This window comes from Salmo salar, chromosome 03, assembly GCF_965601325.2.
Source record: "Salmo salar chromosome 03, fSalSal1, whole genome shotgun sequence".
In the NCBI taxonomy this organism is placed as follows: Eukaryota; Metazoa; Chordata; class Actinopteri; order Salmoniformes; family Salmonidae; genus Salmo; species Salmo salar.
Window position 1 is genome coordinate 28,658,092 of NC_138293.1, and position 15,397 is coordinate 28,673,488.

Sequence of the window (15,397 nt, forward strand, 5' to 3'; positions counted from 1 at the left end):
GACTGTGTATACGCTTCAGACAAAAGCCCTACACTGATCTGGAAATAAGGCCTATGCAAATCTACAGTAACTCATAAAATGGCCGGTCACTATCACGTCCTGAGATACCCTTTTGAAATTACAGAGGTCATATATATATATATATATATATATATATATATATATATATATATATATACAGCGCATTCGGAAAGTATTCAGACCCCTTGACTTTTTCCACATTTTGTTACGTTTCAGCCTTATTCTAAAATGGATTAAATATTTTTTTAAATCCTGATCAATCTACAAACAATACCCCATAATGACAAAGCAAAAACAGGTTTTTATACATTTTTGCAAATGTATTCAAAATAAAAACAGAAATACCTTATTTACATAAGTATTCAGACCCCTTTGAGGTCAAAGGAATTGTCCATAGAGCTCCGAGACAGGATTATGTCAAGGCACAAATCTGCGGAGCATTGAAGGTCCCCAAGAACACAGTTGCCTCCATCATTCTTAAGTGGAAGAAGTTTGGAACCACCAAGACCCTTCCTAGAGCTGGCCGCCCGGCCAAACTGAGCAATCGGGGGAGAATGGCCTTGGTCAGGGAGGTGACCAAGAACCTGATGGTCACTCTGATAGAGATCCAGAGTTTCTCTGTGGAGATGGGAGAACCTTCCAGAAGGACAACCATATCTTCAGTTCTCCACCAATCAGGTCTTTATGGTAGAGTTGCCAGACAGAAGCCACTCCTCAGTAAAAGGCACAGGACATCCAGCTTGGAGTTTTCCAAAATGCATCTAAAGGACTCTCAGAACATGAGAAACAAGATTCTCTGCTCTGATGAAACCAAGATTGAACTCTTGGGCCTGAATGCCATGCGTCACATCTGGAGGAAACCTGGCACCATCCCTACAGTGAAGCAGGGTGCTGGCAGCATCATGCTGTGGGGATGCTTTTCAGCGGCAGGGACTGGGAGACTAGTCAGGGTTGAGGGAAAGATGAACGGAGCAAAGTACAGAGAGATCCTTGATGAAAACCTGCTCCAGAGCGCTCAGGACATCAGACTGGGGCAAAGGTTCACCTTCCAACAGAACAAAGCAGTCAAGATAACGCAGGAGTGGCTTCGGGACAAGTCTCTGAATGTCATGTCTCTGACCCAATCGAACACCTCTGGAAAGACCTGAAAATAGCTGTGCAAGGACGCTCCACATCCAACCTGACAGAGCTTGAGAGGATCTGCAGAAAAGAATGGGAGAAACTCCCCAAATACAGGTGTGCCAAGCTTGTAGCGTCATACCAAAGAAGACTCGAGGCTGTAATCGCTGCCAAAGGTGCTTCAACAAAGTATTGAGTAAAGGGTCTGAATACTTATGTAAATGTAATATTTCTGTTTTTAATTTTTAATACATTTGCTAACATATCTTAAAACCTGTTTTTGCTTCGTCATTATGGGGTATTCTATTTTAGAATAAGGCTGTAATATAATAAAATGTGGAAAAAGTCAAGGGATCTGAATACTTTCTGAATGTACTGTATACCATGTGTATCCCATGCATACTGTATGACTAATAAAACTTGAAACTTGAGTCTCCTCTTCTCATATGTTTGTTTACTCACTTCACAACTGAGTAACAAGTAGATAGGTTTTCAGTATCTGGTGGCCTCTCCTCTATGGCAAACTGAAAATGAACTTCTTCAGTTCAGACTGCATCTTGCTATACCTCTCCAGCATCCTACCCCAGAACACTTGAGGCTGTAATCGCTGCCAAAGGTGCTTCAACAAAGTACTGAGTAAAGGTTCTGATCACTTATGTAAATGTGATATTTAAGTTTTTTATTTTTAATACATTTGTGAAAAATGTTAAAATCCTGGTTTTGCTTTGTCATAAAGATTGATGAGGGGAAAAAACTATTTAATCAATTTTAGAATAAGGCTGTAATGTAACAAGTCAAGGGGTCTGTTTGATACCGTTCCATTCATTCTGTTCAGCCATTACAATGATCCTTTTCTCCTATATCTATACTCACCAGCCTCCTCTGATGAAGCGATTTAAAGACATAGCAATATTACAGTGCATTTGGTCTTTCATGCTCAAGTGTCGCCACTCTACAATGACTTCTTTTATTTAAGAATGATGGAGGCCACTGTGTTCTTGGGGACCTTTAATGCTGCAGAAATGTTTTGGTACCCTTCCCCAGATCTGTGCCTCGACACAATCCTGTCTCGGAGCTCTACAGACAATTCCTTCGACCTCATTGGTTTTTGCTCTGACATGCACTGTCAACTGTGGGACCTTATGTAGACACGTGTGTACTTTTCCAAAACATGTCCAATCAATTGAATTTACTGCAGGTGGACTCCAATCAGGTAACTGATGCAAGCAGTAGAATCAGATTTAAAAACAGGTAAAAATACACCTTATAGAACAACGGGGACTGTGAAGAGACACACACAAAGGTACAGACACATGCATGCGCACACATTGTGATATTGTTGTATGTTGATATTGAATATTTTGAGTTGTGGATATATGGTGGTGTAGGGATGTTATATGATGTACTATTTTATCTTTAGCTCATTCAGTGCAAACGTAGTTCACTGTTTTATATTTAGTTGTATATGTAATGTGGGTGCTTTGGTGTGTTTGGACCCCAGGAAGCGTAGCTGCTGCCTTGGCAGCAGCTAATGGGGATCCCTAATAAATACAAATAAAGACAAATACAATCAAGTCGTAGAAACATCTCAAGGATGATCAATGGAAACAGGATGCACCTGAGCTCACTTTCGAGTCTAATAGCGAAGGGTCAGAATAATTACTTATATAAGGTATTTAATTTTTTTTAAATAAATTTGCTAAAATTTCTAACAACCTGTTTTCACTTTTCATTATATGGTATTGTGTGTAGATTGGTGAGGAATATTTTTTATTTAATCAATTTTACAATAAGGCTGTAACGTAACAAACTGTGGAAAAAGTCAAGGGGTCGGAATACTTTCTGAAGGAACTGTATATCATGCATAGTCCATGATGGATGGACAAGACCAAAGTCAGAGGGGAACAGGTGTAGGCCTATATATAAACAGCAACAGCATAACTATAGATGAAAGGCACTTTAGATTTGGCTGGTCCAACAATGGCCAGGGATTATATTCCAAATCAAATGAGACCAGTAACCTCTTATTCTTATAGGAAGCACTGCATTACAGCACAGCAAGTGAATCTGTTTGGATGGCAGCAGTGGGATGGGATCGGAGGTCTCTTCTTGGGTCATGGTCTTCAATGTTTTAAAGCCTGGCTGGTCTGACTTTGTTTACCTCATTAACCGAGAGAGACAGGTTTTTCTTTGTGTCACTGAGGTCAGGGCAACATGCCCAACGATAAAGCAACACAGCTGCAGACCATTAATCCGGGAGAGTAGGCTAATGTTACACATGAGCCTGTAACACTAATTAGATTTCATAATAATGAGCTGAGAGAGACAGGCTATGTTTCCATTGTGATGACAAACAGAGAGACTACGGAATGTTGGCTATCCTTGCATATATTTGAGTAAGACTAGCGGCAAAATACGCAACTGCCATTGAGAGCTGCCTCCATATTGCCATTCAGTAGGTTACGTATCGTGCCCATACAGTGTAAACATAACTGTTATCTACTGTTAACGATGATTGGTCAAATTTCGTCACTTGGGTGGAGGGATGGAGACGATTGTTCATTCTGCACAATCACAACAGCTGTCCTTCAACAGATGTGGGCGGCATCTATGCAGGACCGGTGCGCGGCGCCGAATCCTGAGCGTGGATGCAATCATGTGCACCGCTGACAATCTCTGCGTCAAACATAGAGAATCAAACGAAACACGGCAGCATTTCTCGACTGTGATAGGCTGAGTGGGGCGAAGGAGGTGGGCTGTTTTCCTGCGGTCAGTGAGTGAAGCGCACTGTATGATAAGGTGGAACAGACTTCAACCAACGACATCCACGACAACCATTGAGAACTGATCAAAAAGAGACAACATAGGGTGAGTAAAATTATGAATAATGACAATTGACGGAAATACTACAGGTCTGGTGATTGTCTGGGTTGCAATATTTGCGTGTTTTGCTAGATTGTTCCATGCCCCAGGGATGTAGTAATTATTGATGAATGGTTACACGTTTATTACGTAGCAAGAAGCGTACAATATGCACAATATACACAGTTCCAGTTTGGTTGACTGATGCTAATGCACCCTATTCATTGTTGATACAATATCACGTTATGTACACAAATTAATGTTTACCTGTCCACAGTGGGCGTCTTTGATTCACTCCCACCACGACCAATGCAGAACATTCTCTTTGTTGTGGTGCCGCAGTTGAGTTAAGGCCAAAGGATGCTGATTGTAGACAGGTGTCCAACGCATCGCATATAGGTCCACGCCAACAGAGCTGACATTGATCGTCGTTGCGTAAATGTGATATTATGCAGCTTCGACAATATAATTCATCAAGATAACAATAATAGATGCTTAAAGAGTGCACTGCCAGAAGGCTCATCCCTGCGGAAACGACGAATACCACACAATGTCTCCTCTCCATGCTGTATCTGTGCTGTGGATTAGGACACATTGTTCTCTGTCAATGTGTATTGTGTAGCGCCCCTCTCTCTTGACTGCAGCCGTACCATGCATGTAGGTAGGCCTGTTGTGTGTTGTGCAATCATGGTTCTGTATGCATGTGAACTATGCCCTCTGTACTGTCCTGCAGTCGTCTTAGACCATGCACTTTGCTTTGTTTAGATTTGTATTCTCAGGTGTATTGCTCCTTGTCACACAACACCGATTATGTAGTCAGACAGACAGACAAAGACACACTATAGATAAATGGACCGGGTAGACAGACAACAGACATGATCACCAATGACTGTTTATGGCACAGACAGACAAGTAGACAGGCATGCTTGGATTAGTAGAGATGGCCTAACGCATGCCATGAAATGTATCTCTCTCAGTCCTCTGGAATGATGGGATTAAAGTGCAATCCTCAACAGATTATGAGAGACAGAGCGAGATGGACTGGGACAGCACAGCACAGCAGCGTGTCTGTCCATCAAGGTTCACAAAGCAAAGCAGAGGCCGATCCCAAAGACTTGCCGGACAGTCATACCATACAGATTGCAATGGTACTATGAGTAGAGGTGTGTGGTACAGTGAAAAGCACTCCAGTGATGTATTGACGTCTGCTTTGCTTTGCTTTGTACGAAATACCAATATAGAACCAAACTTTCAGTCTCAAATGTCTGCATGGGTCCAGTGATCTAACAGCCTCTGCAGGAGTATGAGATTCCATGATCTCATTGTGGAGTAGAGATGCCTGAACATGAAAGACAACATCTCTAAGGCTGTGTTTACACAGGCAGCCCAATTCTGATGTTTTTCACTGATTTTGACCAATCGCATCAGATCTTTTCACATCAGATATTTTTCAGAGCTGATCTGATTGGTCAAAATACAAATGAGTGAAAACATCAGAATTGGGCTGCCTGTGTAAACACAGCCTTAGAGACCTGTATATTATCATTATTATTTAATGACGCTGTCAGTCACAGAAGAGCAGTGAAATATTAAAGTTGTCATTCAGACTGTTTGAAGTGAAGAAAGCCATAACAGTTTGCTGGATATTATTAGTAATTCTACATATTAATATCTATTCCTGTTCCATCTAGTCCATCATTCCATTGCTCCTCCTCAGTCACCAAAGGATATTGAAACGAAAACCCCTCAGTGGGAAATGAAAACGGGCTTTTTTTACGTAAAAAACGATCCCCCACTTTGAGAGCAAAGTGAGGTAAATCCAAAGTGACAACATATGTTTGTTGAAGGGGGAAGCTCAGTATGCCTTGGTGTGCGGCTTCCTCGTCCGCTGTGTGGTCTTGGTGTCAGGTCAAGGTCTGCTGGTCTGTGGTGATGTCTAGCTTTCCTGTCATAAACCATCTTCATCATCTCCACCATGAGATGCTGTCCACTGACTGTGATCTATGAGGACACCAGCCCTCCTCTTTTTTTTCCACAGTAGCCTTGGCTTCCCATCACCAGAGAACTTAACAATAGAGGCAATGTGAAGGTGCTATATGAGGAGGGCAAGGAGCCAGGGCCTTTGAGAAGAATCCAAGGGAGTAGAAAAAGGGAGAGTGAATGATGTCATCCCCATTAGATGCCACTATGGCTCAGTTTGAAAATGGATTCTTTGGAGAAATATTTCCTAGATGACTAATGTCAAGGAGCCGTGTAGTTAGGTGGTTTCTACACTTGTTACTCATTGCTAGTGTCACAGTAAATAATAGAGGAGTTATTTACTGTGACAATCTCTTAGAGAATCATGTTGGATTCATGAACAAGAAGGTATCTGAAAACATTGCTATATATTTTGAGATACCTTCTTGTTCATGAATCCAACATGATTCTCTAAGAGATTGTACATTTGTAATTTGAAAGCTAGACTTTGTTAAGGAAGGATACGTGTGTGTATTTCCAAGAGGAGCAAAAATACGAGTTTAAATGAGAGAGTAGAACTGATTACAATGAGTGGAGGACCAGCAGGTCAGTAACTCCAGGGTCTGGAGCCATTGTAATGGACTGGACTGTGTCAGGTGCACATCCCATCTTCAGCTCAGCATACTTAAACAGGGATTTACAATTCCTGGCAGTTTACATAGCAACACAAATGCCAGAATCCCTGAAAGTTCAACTAAGAGCAAAGAGTCAATAGCCTACCACTTGTATCACTGTCTTCTGTGTTCGAACTGAGACCCTGTATTCCCATGCAGCCTTTATAGTTTACACACGCACATGAGCACGCACACACATACACACACACACACACACACACACACACACACACACACACACACACACACACACACACACACACACACACACACACACACACACACGAACAAGCTCACTAACACACACGCTCACACACACACACACACACACACACACACACACACACACACACACACACACACACACACACACACACACACACACACACACACACACACACACACACACACCTCACAGCTAGTCCTCAAGTCAGTTGATTTAGGTGAGTGTCCACACTGGGGGTAAATACCGATCACACAGCTGTGCTCTGACTAAGGCCTGACTGAATGACTGAGTGACTGACTGGTTGACTGTTTTCAGGGACTGTGTGTGTCTCCCCTGAGAGGATGAGACAGGGCGACAAAGCATTATGTCAGCAGTAACCAGAGATGGTGCCCATCATGCATGTGAGAGATATAAAAACGCTGACTCATGACAAACTCTAGGAGACCTGGCAACACATTAACACATTAAGGGATATCTGAGACCACTACACACTCGTGTTGAAGAAAAGGTTGATCACTGTAACCATAAACAAACTACTATTTATTCCCTGACATTACAGTAAATTCCTGTTGGGTCGTGGAACCAGCCCCCTCACTTAACGTAATAACACCACATTACAGAGAGTATCTGCTTTACATAAATCACACGAATGAAATCAAGATAAAGACTTTAAAAGGAAACGGTCATTTCTGATTTGAGATCCAGAGTGGTGCCAGCTTCGCATCAAACATTTCTTTACCACAGACCAAGACCATCGAATAGATCTGATCCCTGCTGAATAAAATGAGAATTACTTCATGCACGCCACAGCCTATCTTTAGAAATAGCTCAAATGTTGCCGACTGATAATCTGATATACGATCAAATAAATAGATTGTATCAGCATTGGGCTCCCGAGTGGCACAGCGTTCTAAGGCACTGCATCTCAGTGCTATTCTTATTTATTTTTTAATTAAACCTTTATTAAACTAGGCAAGTCAGTTAAGAACAAATTCTTATTTACAATGATGGCCTACCCCGGCCAAACCCTCCCCTAACCCGGACGACACTGGGCCAATTGTGCGCCGCCCTATGGGTGATACAGCCTGCATTCAAACCAGGTACTGTAGTGACGCCTCTTGCTCTGAGATGCAGTGCCTTAGACCGCTGCACCACTCGGGAGCCCAGTGCTAGAGGCGTCACTACAGACACCCTGGTTCAAATCCAGGCTGTATCACAACGGGCCGTGATTGGGAGTCCCATAGGGCGGAGCAGAATTGGCCCATTGTCGTCTGGGTTTGGCCGGGGTAGGACATCATTGAAAATAAGAGTTTGTTCTTAACTGACTTGTCTAGTTAAATAAAGGTTAAGTTAAAAAAAAGATTATAATAATTGTCACTTGTTGAATTATATTCTACGGAATTATATTATTTTGAGCTTTTTTGATGAAAGAGACTATAAAGAATGAGATATGTTGAATATTGTGCTTGAACTGCGAGTTTGCACCTGTTTTCCAAATGAAATAACCCACAAGCTAAAACAAAACGTGTAATAGTAGAAAAGGCCCTTTGACCTTTTGAGTTAGTGACTAGTTAACCTGTGCTTATCTTTCAAACTGTGCTCTGGCACTGATATTATCACTGTTATGGTCCACTGAGTCGAAGACCCATAATGCTCAGCTCTTGCAGCACTGCCTGCACTTTAACATATACAGATCTAGAGCTGAATGGCCAATAGTACTGTAATCTGGTGACTCATACTACTAATAACTCAGTTCTAATCAGTTGGACAAAACCTGTCATCAACCCTAGTGCAACAGATCAACAGTCTGTAGGTAGGTGTTGCTGTGTTAGTCAGTCACCTGGTGTTGGCAGTCAGAGGTTAGATACATATCTGCCAATAAAGTGGGGGAGTACACAGTACAGTATTTTGCTTGGTGACCATAACTATTGGATTACTAGGCCTTTTACAGTAAAACGGGGGAATTAACGTATGGGAATATGAGGGGCGAATGAGGCTTACTGAGAGCATTTTGTGTAAACAGAAACACCACCCCCCTTTGGATGGCAGGATAAAGCCAGAGATTCCCTGCCAAGCTGCTAGCCCAGGCCCACTCTCTCTGTTACTCTGTACTGTGTTAGGCTATGCTGTGTGTTACACTAGGCCTGCTGTGGTTTTTGGGGATGATTGCGTGACAGACGGAGGGAAGGATTGAGTGTAATATAACAGGTCCTGGCTGCATGTGGACGTGGGGACTAGGGTTGACTCTAGCTAGCACTAATCCCCATGCAGCAGTACCAGCTGGTCTCCCAGGCTTTTACACTCAATATGAGCATAAAGCAGAATTATGCTCCTTCGTTTTAAATGGGAAATGTCCGATGTTGCACTCAAAACTGGGGAGATGTTAGAGCAGATGTAGCGGTCAGACTGGGGGGATGCAGCCGTCTGAACAGCTGTCTGAACACCAGGGGGTGGGTGAATGGAGTTACAGTCAAAAAGAGGTTAGAGGTGGAGAGAATTAAGGCTTTGAATGAAAAAAAAACCTTTAAGAAAGAAGGTAAAGAAAGAGGGTCTGAAAATGATGACCTTAGAATTGGGATCAGAGAACATGAAGGATTGTGGAGAAGAAAGACAGGTAAGGTAAGCAGAACTTGTAGAAAAGGAATTGTAGAGGAGACAGGGGCTGTTGGAGGATTATTCATCTAATGTTTGCATGTCCTTGCATAATAATCACACAAACGTCTTTCCAACGTTTGGATGGATGCATAAAAGCTGAGCTGTGATCTAGCTATTTTTTTACTCGCTCACTGCTGACACCCTGCTGTGGTCCTAGCCGGAATGCGTTATTTTTGACTGTGTGAATTCTGATGAGTTTTCTGTGTCACGCAGTATTCTCTCTCTCCTAGGGGCTGCTACAGTGTGTCAATGTAGTAATCTGACTAGTCCAACTGTACTCCTCAAAACAATGGTGCACAGTTTCAATCATGGCCAACAAACACTGTACGTACGCAAATCTGCATGCTGGTGCACAATGACAGCATGAAGATATTTTTGTGAGAGTGTGTGTGTGTGTGTGTGTGTGTGTGTGTGTGTGTGTGTGTGTGTGTGTGTGTGTGTGTGTGTGTGTGTGTGTGTGTGTGTGTGTGTGTGTGTGTGTGTGTGTGTGTGTGTGTCTGTGTCTGTGTCTGTGTCTGTGTCTGTGTGTGTGTTTGTTTGTGTGTGTTTGTGTAGAAATAGGACAATCATCGCTTGTTCGTGTCTGGAGGAGGAGAGAGTGGGTGAGTTGAAGGGACGGGACGGGAGGAAAAAAATAATGAAGTTGTGTGTTTGGGAGCTCTCAACATATGTATTAGCTTTGCTGTCTGTCTCACAAAGATACACTCATTATGAGGAGTAAATGGTGCACTGTGAAGAGAGGAGAATGGCCTCCCTCTTACTAAAGCTTGGATGCTTCTATCCCCTACTGTACTGTAGCAAGCAGGGCTGGATCGCTAAAGGCAGACAAAAACAGGCTGTCCTGCAACAAATTAACAATAACTACCGTCTTTCACCTTCATTTGAATTGATAATCCAGGGTAATTATTAACTTCCACAGTTTAGACCGTACACCCTCCAGGTTTCTTTGCAGACACTTTGATGTAGTGAGTACTCTCCATTCATTGGGTGCTGTACGTGTTTCAGACGGCACTCCCGAATGGCTTCTCTGCCTTTTAGGACACAGTGGCGGAGTTCCAGGATGTCTTTATTGCAGTTCCACTGATCCGGCTATCAGATCTAACAGCGACTGGAAATCACTTTCATATCATAGCCTGTCGCTGTCTTCTGAGATCTGCAGCGCAACTACAAAAACCACAGCATGTTATGGGGGTAATATACTGTTGGCCTGAATAGGCTTAGTTGATTATCTGTTTTGCGGTGGTGGTGGTGGTGGTGGTGGTGGTGGTGGTGGTGGATACTGGTGTAGTGTGAAGACAGCTAGCTGCAGTGGTGTACTGTTTGTGTCACTTGTGTCTTTAGGGGGAGAGAGGATGTGGGAGAGACAGAGGCTGCAGGGGGAGACTGAATGCGATGACGGTGACATAATTTCCATCCATTTTTTATTTTTCTGTCTTTGTTCAATTTTGCATGGGCCCTATGCTAGCTTCGGGCACCCAGGCTTCGAACGAAATAACATTTGGAAGTGTGGCCCCTGGAGAATAACCCTGTGCTGGTCTCTTCCCAGAGCCACTGTGTCTAACAACACCACATAGACCCATGTGTTTTGGCTAGCAATATAAACCTCGGTAAGTTTTTTGCCAAACCCTGTTCTTATTATGGGCTGGGGGATGGTCTCTGTCAGCTAGGCTATATCCCCTCGGCTTCAACCCCCCTCACACACACACTAAGAGATGACCTTTTGGACTGAATCCCCCCCATGGTAGAGAGACAGTGGTTTGACTGCAGCTGGATTTAGTGGGGTGACATCCATTAGCCAAGATCAGCCATCATTATGAGCTCTGACTAGTGGGCCTCCATACCAGTATACGGCTATAGAGAAATGCAGTATGGGGTTAGTGCGAACCTTGCACTGATGAGGGTAATGATGTGAATGATGATGATGATACTCTCTGACCTCTAACCTCCTTTTTCCCTCCCCAGGACCATGGACCTGAGCTTGCATGACGCTCTCACGGATGGGGCGCCCCAGTTGGGCCCGGACAACCCGGTGAGGAGGGACTTCATGGCTTCCCTGGAGAAAGAGACCTTTGATGACAAAGTAGGCGAGACTGTGGGAAAGACTGACTACCGCCCTCTGCTGGATGGGAAGGATGGTAAAGGTAAACTGGGGTGCAGGATGGATGGAGGCTTTGTGGGAATGGGAAAACCCATAGAGAATTGGGGCAGCAGAGAGACAATCCAAGGAGAGGATTTAGCTGATTCTTCTGCTCAGTAAATGCATATTATTGTGACGTATACCTGAATGCCAGCTGCTTACAACTTTAGGATAGACAATCTGTGAGTTCCCTGCCTCCACTTTAACCCCTCTTTTATATCTATGCAGATTATCCTTATCTCATATGCATGCAATATCATGTACATATGCTATTGTGTGTACCGTATAGTATATGTATCATGTAGTGTGTGAGTACATGTGTTCAGGAACAGACGCACCCTCTCCAGCGCCTGTTATTTACTGTACTCTCTTCCTGCCACAGCGTGTGCGTGCGTCATGCGTGTGTGTGTGTGTGGGTGCCTGTGTGAACGTGTGCATCCGCACTCTCGTGGGTGTGTGTGGATGTGTTGTTTGTTTTGGTTTGTAGCTGCCATCCTACTGTGTTGAAATGCAATTGCACCACTTTGGAACCTCATTTTGATGATCTCCAGCACAATGCTTGTGTCTATATAGGTGAAAATGGAGCATATCTATGATTTGTAGAAAAAAGTACAAATGTCTACACGATGACATCGTCCCAAAAAAAGTTAAAGCATTTTAAAAACAGTGATTTTCAAACACTATGAGATTCGTGGTGACATGGGGAGAAAGAAAACACCATCCCCTTAGCTAGGAAGTTTTGCACGTTTTGAAAAGATAGTTTTTTGTATGTTTAATCCTACCCTGTGATGTCACAGAGAAGGATTATTTAGGAGCTTCGTTTCTTTTTAACACGTACAGTATTTAGACACTGGTTCGGTGCTGGAGACAATGAATATTAGGTTGAAAAGTGGTGGAATTGCCTTTTCAGTTTGTGTGTCAACCTGAACCAAAGAGCGGAGTCAAAGAGGGACAATTTATGTATTTAAAAAATATTATTTGTAACTCACTCCATTTCTTAGGCAGTCTTTGGGATCTCTGATTCAGTGGTATTGTGCACTGATGTTATTGTGAACAGATTTTTTCTGAACTTGAACTTCATCTTGGGTGGCAACTTCCCCCTGATTTTATCTGAGAGAAATTTCACCCCAAAATATTTTGGCTACTGGAAAACTTCTGTGTTTGTTTCCGTCTACCAAGAAAGAACTCTGTCATGAGCATTTGGGGAAATTCACTCCTTTGGGCCATTCCCGTCACTGTGGTTAACCCCCCATTGTAATTGTTTATTGTGTTGCAAGGGCACATTTTCACAGCTGAATCATCCTCTTTTGGCTATGTTGAATGGCAATTGGTATTTTAGCCCCAGAGTGCAATTCCTAATTTGCACAGGAATAACAACATAGAAAGTGAGAGAAAAAAAAACGATAAAACAAAAAGTTCAGAGAATGAAGATTATTTTTCCTAACTCTACCATTGGATGCTGCTCCTCAAAGTAACGTAGCCAGCTAATACATGTGATATGTAATATGATAAAGCTCAAATGTAGAGCGATAAGTCTCCTCCACTCCAGATATAATATCCTTCCAGACAGTCAGTTCTTTCAGATCCAACTCTCTAACCACAGACAGTCTCAGTATACCTCAGACAGACAGACTCCGAGCACTCAGAGCATTCCCTTTCTCTCCCTCTCTCTCTCTCCATCTATCACTCTCTCACCTCGATCTCCCCCTCTCCCTTTCTACTTCTCTCTCTTTTTCGCCCTCTCTCCATCTAGATGACTATCACTGTCTTTGTCCATCTCTCCCAAACTCCTTCTCTTTCTTTGTCTCCCCTCGTGTCATGTCACTTCCAGAAGTGTCAGCCTGAAGACAGCATTAGGGCAGCATTAGCATAGTCCTGACTGGAGCAATATAACAAACTCAGTCATGCACAAGTCAGGACACAGCAATGTCAATTAACACCCGGGCCATGAACATCCTCTCCTCTGGTGTCTTGGCAACATCGGTTGCATGTTAATTATCCTGCTTTCAAACTGTAAATATTCACATGCATATTCAGTCAAAACAATTGATTAGGATTAGGGGTGGATTAAAGGTGGTATTCTTTGACTTCTGAGGCTTTATGACCTCTATGTCAATCCGAACTGAACACATTGATTTCTTTAAAAGTGGAGTTGATTGACACATATGACGTCAGCTTTTCCACACAGCTGCTTAATTGAATTATGTCTAATTAAGATAAATCAACATCCTTAGCCTACGCTACAGTATGGGGTTTATTTCAGGAGGGCATACAGAACACAGTGTACAATGTAGCATGTTGGCTAGTGCCAGCAGTGTGCTGCATGATAGAGGCTCTGCGGTTAGCATGTGACTGCAGTATGCTGGAACATCAACAATAGCAGAAGGAGGAAACAGCTCTGGCTCATCAAAAAGACACAACACCAGTGTTGGCAGTGCAGATCTGTGTGTGTGTGTGTGCTGATTTCAGCATCTCCTCTGTACTGTATAATGATTGATGCTTTTAGAGCGAGGGCTCTGGTCAGCCGCTGTGTAGATCAAGACTTTCCCAAGGAAATATGAGAGCATTTGCTGCTTATCAGTCACGTACTGTACACTAATCCTCTTCTTTGATACTGTAAGTAAAAAAAAATACTGTACTTTTTCAAAACAATTCTCAGATTTAGCTTCTGTTGGATCTAGTCAATATTCTTAGCATGTCTGATTTGTAGTGACAATTCAACATGCGTTCTTCCCTGAACTGAAGCCACACTACCATGAAAGACAAGAAGGATAATGTATATTTGTGTGTAAAATGTCAGTGGAAAATACACACTATATTAAGTTATTGTATCAGTCTATCATCTTAGCATGAGTAAAGGGATTCAACTCATGTTGTTGTCATGCAGTGCTATCAAATTCATCTTGCACTGAACTTTTGCCCCCTCTCCTTGACCTACACAAAGTCATTGCTGTGTTCATCAATCATTAAAGGCTTTCCCAGAATCCTCCCCCTTCCTTCCCTCCTTCCCCAACATCCTTCAATCTCAATGTCATTGGTTGTTTACTTTGTCGATTGTCATATGTAGTTGTCATATAGAATTGGATACTTTGATTTGGCTTTTCCCTTCATCTGTTTGTAGTAAAGAATCAAAGATCAGGCCTACATATGCTTATGACAAACAGCAACACAAAATGAGAGAAAGCCATATGTATACAGGAGGGAATTCAAAACAGCTCCTCTCACTGTACAGCGGTAATCATTATCATGAGAATGATGCCGTTTTCTCTTTTTGCTACACCAATTATCCCATAACCGGTGAACAGATATGTATGCAGCTGAAACACGACTCTCATGGTGGAGGAGGCTGAAGCTGGGTGTGCCTGCCAAATGGTGGCGTAGCACTGGAGAGGTTTTGACAAGCCGAGTGCATATCAACCCCACAGGGACCGTCTGGAGCTGAGGCTGGGGCTGACTCCCTGTCAGGCGATAGAGGCGATAGAAGATGATGGACTTTATCAGTTCTCTGGCCTCCAAGAAATAGCCCTCGAACAATGTCTTAGAAATGAGAAATAGCCCCTGGAACATTATCTTATGTGTTATGTCCAGCGTTAGGCCTATGTGTCATTCACCTACAGCCTATTGGGACTATACCATAACAGCTGGTGTAAGCTAATTACTTGTGTATTCAGTGTGGGTGTAAACTCATTAGTCACAGAACACATACACCGTACTTTATAAGTGGTCCATTAGCAATCCATGGAG

At 42.9% G+C, this 15,397-nt stretch overlaps 1 protein-coding gene across 1 annotated transcript in view; it reads left to right on the forward strand.

Moving 5' to 3' along the window:
• Positions 1-8,189: 8,189 nt before the first annotated feature.
• The window catches only part of LOC106599272 (uncharacterized), a 42,847-nt gene continuing 35,639 nt past the window's right edge, over positions 8,190-15,397 (forward strand). Inside the window, exons 1-2 of the mRNA XM_082973084.1 lie at positions 8,190-10,707; positions 11,479-11,657. Coding sequence (XP_082829210.1) covers positions 10,697-10,707; positions 11,479-11,657 — 190 coding nt within the window. The 5' untranslated portion in view covers positions 8,190-10,696. The remainder of the gene's footprint in view (positions 10,708-11,478; positions 11,658-15,397) is intronic.